Below are 2,939 nucleotides of genomic sequence, written 5' to 3'. Positions count from 1 at the left end.
ATGTTTATTCATTAAAAAGGCATCTGTATGAAGAGATCAGTGCTGAAATAGCCTACATACAAATGTCATGTTCAGGTTTTAGTTTGGTACAGACCAGTCTCACTATTTGGGCATCAAGTTTCTTAGGCTCACCTCTAGCTACCTATTCAATATCCATCTATCACACACACACGCACTGTTTGGTCTCACAGCCAAAGTTTATCTCCAATACAGGTTAATCACATAATATACTTTCCGCACACCTCTAATGAATACATTTACTATTCTCACTTGCAAATGTCACAAAAAGTTAGGCAGAGTTTGTTTGAGGGGGGGGGGGCTTACTGAATTTGGATCTTGGTTTAATGGAGGACCTGCTACATATGGCAGAGCAGCTCTACAGCCTGAGGCAGCAGGCTACAAAGAATATTGAGAGAGGGAGACTTTGTTCCTGTAAGTTTTAACAACAGTGTCAGAAATATACCAATAATAGTTTGGGATAACAGTGAAGTTATATTTCACGTCAAAACTAACCCGTTTCGCACGGAGATGTACCATTCACTATGGAGGTTGTACGAATGGCAACTATGCTTGAATTTATTTTTACTTTGATGCAAATAGAACATACAAATGAAAAATAACACTTTAATAATAGAAAAAAGCAAACAACCTTTTCTTTTGCACATTAATTTTATTTCCTGATTCAAGAACAAATAGATAAAGAATTAACATGATCTTAGTATATTTCAAAATGGAAAATTTTAAATCTTATATTGTTATTAAAAAAAGTCATTAAATTTCAATTCATTACTCCACACAGAAAAAACTGAGATGAAGGTATGGTAAGATGTTTTAACTAATGGTGAAAAAAAGACAGAACTTTCATTGGCCATTGATTGCCAAGATTCCAATTTCAAACTGCAGGTCAGCATTTGGTGGAATAGTAAGTACGTTAAGGAAAGAAAATAATAAGTTCTCAAATTTTATATCTGAAGGAACAACTAACTGCAATTTAAATATATAAAATAAATATTCAACCATTAAATGTGTTAATGCAAGTGTGCTTTGGAAAGCTTTCAGTTAATGCTTGTGTTGTTATTCAAATTTTTTTAGAGTTCTTTAAGGACTATGAAAACACGAAACAATAAGAGTAGGTGACACTTTATGATATGATAGGGTAACAGATTTAATTGAGTTTTTAAATCTAAATAAGAAAATGTTAACTCACTAAAAAACTGAAGACTTAAGAAAAATGAGAATTAAGCATTTAATACCATAAAATAACTTATTATAAACAACATCGAATGTTGTTATAGATGAATCATACATTGCCTTATAAATCAAGTATGAAGAATTAGAACCTAACCATTTAAATTGCATGCGTAATGAGACTTTTAACCATGAATGCTGAGTCAGAATTTCTCCTGAGGGGAGTGACAAAGTAGATCAATAAACGTTTTTCAACAGTAAAAAAAATGTATTTGTAATAAGTAATTATAACTGAAATGCTAAAAAACCAGAATTATTTTTAGTGTTAAGACACATAATACACTATATGAAATGTTTTTCTACCAACAGTACTGTGTACATAGCAAACTGCTATCTCAAGCAAACACATCTACTACAACAGAGGTTCCCATTGTCATTATAAAATACAGTCATGATAGATAACACTCGGGCCAGTTTGTCCTAACTTTGATTTCTGTTAATCAAACTAGAGATTACCTTCAAAAATAAAATCAAACAAATCTTTCTGTAGGTAAAATTAACATGTCACTGAATTTTAAAACATTAAATATTGGAGAAACACACATTGAAATACTATCATTTAAGCTTCTGTATATTGAACTCAATGATATCAGCAGTTAACTCTTTATACATTTCTACTTTCTATTAAACATATGTTCTAAGCATATGTGTTACCTGTTAATACAGAAATAATGCTTGCTTGTTGTTTCTTATTGTTAAATGTAATCTACATGCATAATAAAATTTTAGTAAGTAACATGTATGACACTGAGAATGCTATTTCAAGTTGCATCATTCTTACCAGCCCAATACAAGTTTCTAGAAAGAAGAATGATTGATTGTTTGTTAGTAATTAAGCACAAAGCTACACAATGGGTTATCTGTGCTCTGCCCACCACAGGTATCGAAACCCGGTTTCTAGTGTTGTAAGTCCACAGACATACCGCTATGCCACTGAAGAATGAATGACAGCATTTCAACTAAACATTGAACATTATGTGATACTTCTAATGGATCCTGTCACTTAATGCTAAAACTCATCAGATTGGCTGGGTTGGAATGTACAATGTTTATGATGTATTAGCTCATCAAGAAATTAATGTTGCTTTTTTTTAGATGAAAAACCCAAACAACTTGTATATCAAAACATTTATTAAATGAAATAGTCTCCATTCTTATCAATGATGCTTTTCCATCTTACAATCGGGTTTTTAATGCCCTGATTAAAGAAATCATTTGGCTTTGAAGCAAAAAACATGTCGATGTCCTCTTTAACACCTTCCACACTTGCATATGTTTTCCCATTAAGATGGTGTTGCAGCAAACGAAAAATATGGTAATCTGATGGTGCCATATCTGGAGAATATAGTGGGTGGGGGAGAACTTCCCAACCCAACTCCATAATCTTGTGGTGCGTCAAACGTTCCATATGTGGACGTGCATTGTTGTGGAGAAGAACACTTTTCCGATTGATGAGTGAAGTGCAAAGCATCACTTTCTGTGAATGGAGTCCAGGTTTTGGGGTTGGAAGTGGTCTTTGTCTAAGACTGAGACATTGTTTTTGGCATTTAATATTCGCATAGAGAATTCATTTTTTATCACCAGTGACAATCCTGTCCAAAAATGGTTCACGCACCAGAAGAGACAAAACAACATTCACACGTTGGAAACTATGTTTATCGGAGACATTATGGAGTTTTCCCATATTCCTT

At 33.0% G+C, this 2,939-nt stretch overlaps 1 protein-coding gene across 2 annotated transcripts in view; it reads right to left on the bottom strand.

Annotated features, from left to right (window-relative positions):
* Nucleotides 1-650: 650 nt before the first annotated feature.
* Nucleotides 651-2,939, bottom strand: part of LOC106457927 (peptidyl-prolyl cis-trans isomerase FKBP12-like) — a 25,904-nt gene continuing 23,615 nt past the window's right edge. For both annotated transcript variants that reach the window (XM_013917374.2, XM_022384012.1), the window contains exon 5: nt 651-922. In XM_013917374.2, coding sequence (XP_013772828.1) covers nt 862-922 — 61 coding nt within the window. In that variant the 3' untranslated portion in view covers nt 651-861. The remainder of the gene's footprint in view (nt 923-2,939) is intronic.

Source organism: Limulus polyphemus, unplaced genomic scaffold, assembly GCF_000517525.1.
Source record: "Limulus polyphemus unplaced genomic scaffold, Limulus_polyphemus-2.1.2 Scaffold393, whole genome shotgun sequence".
NCBI lineage: Eukaryota > Metazoa > Arthropoda > Merostomata > Xiphosura > Limulidae > Limulus > Limulus polyphemus.
Note: the sequence above shows the minus strand (reverse complement) of the source record. Positions and strands in the feature narration are given on the sequence as shown.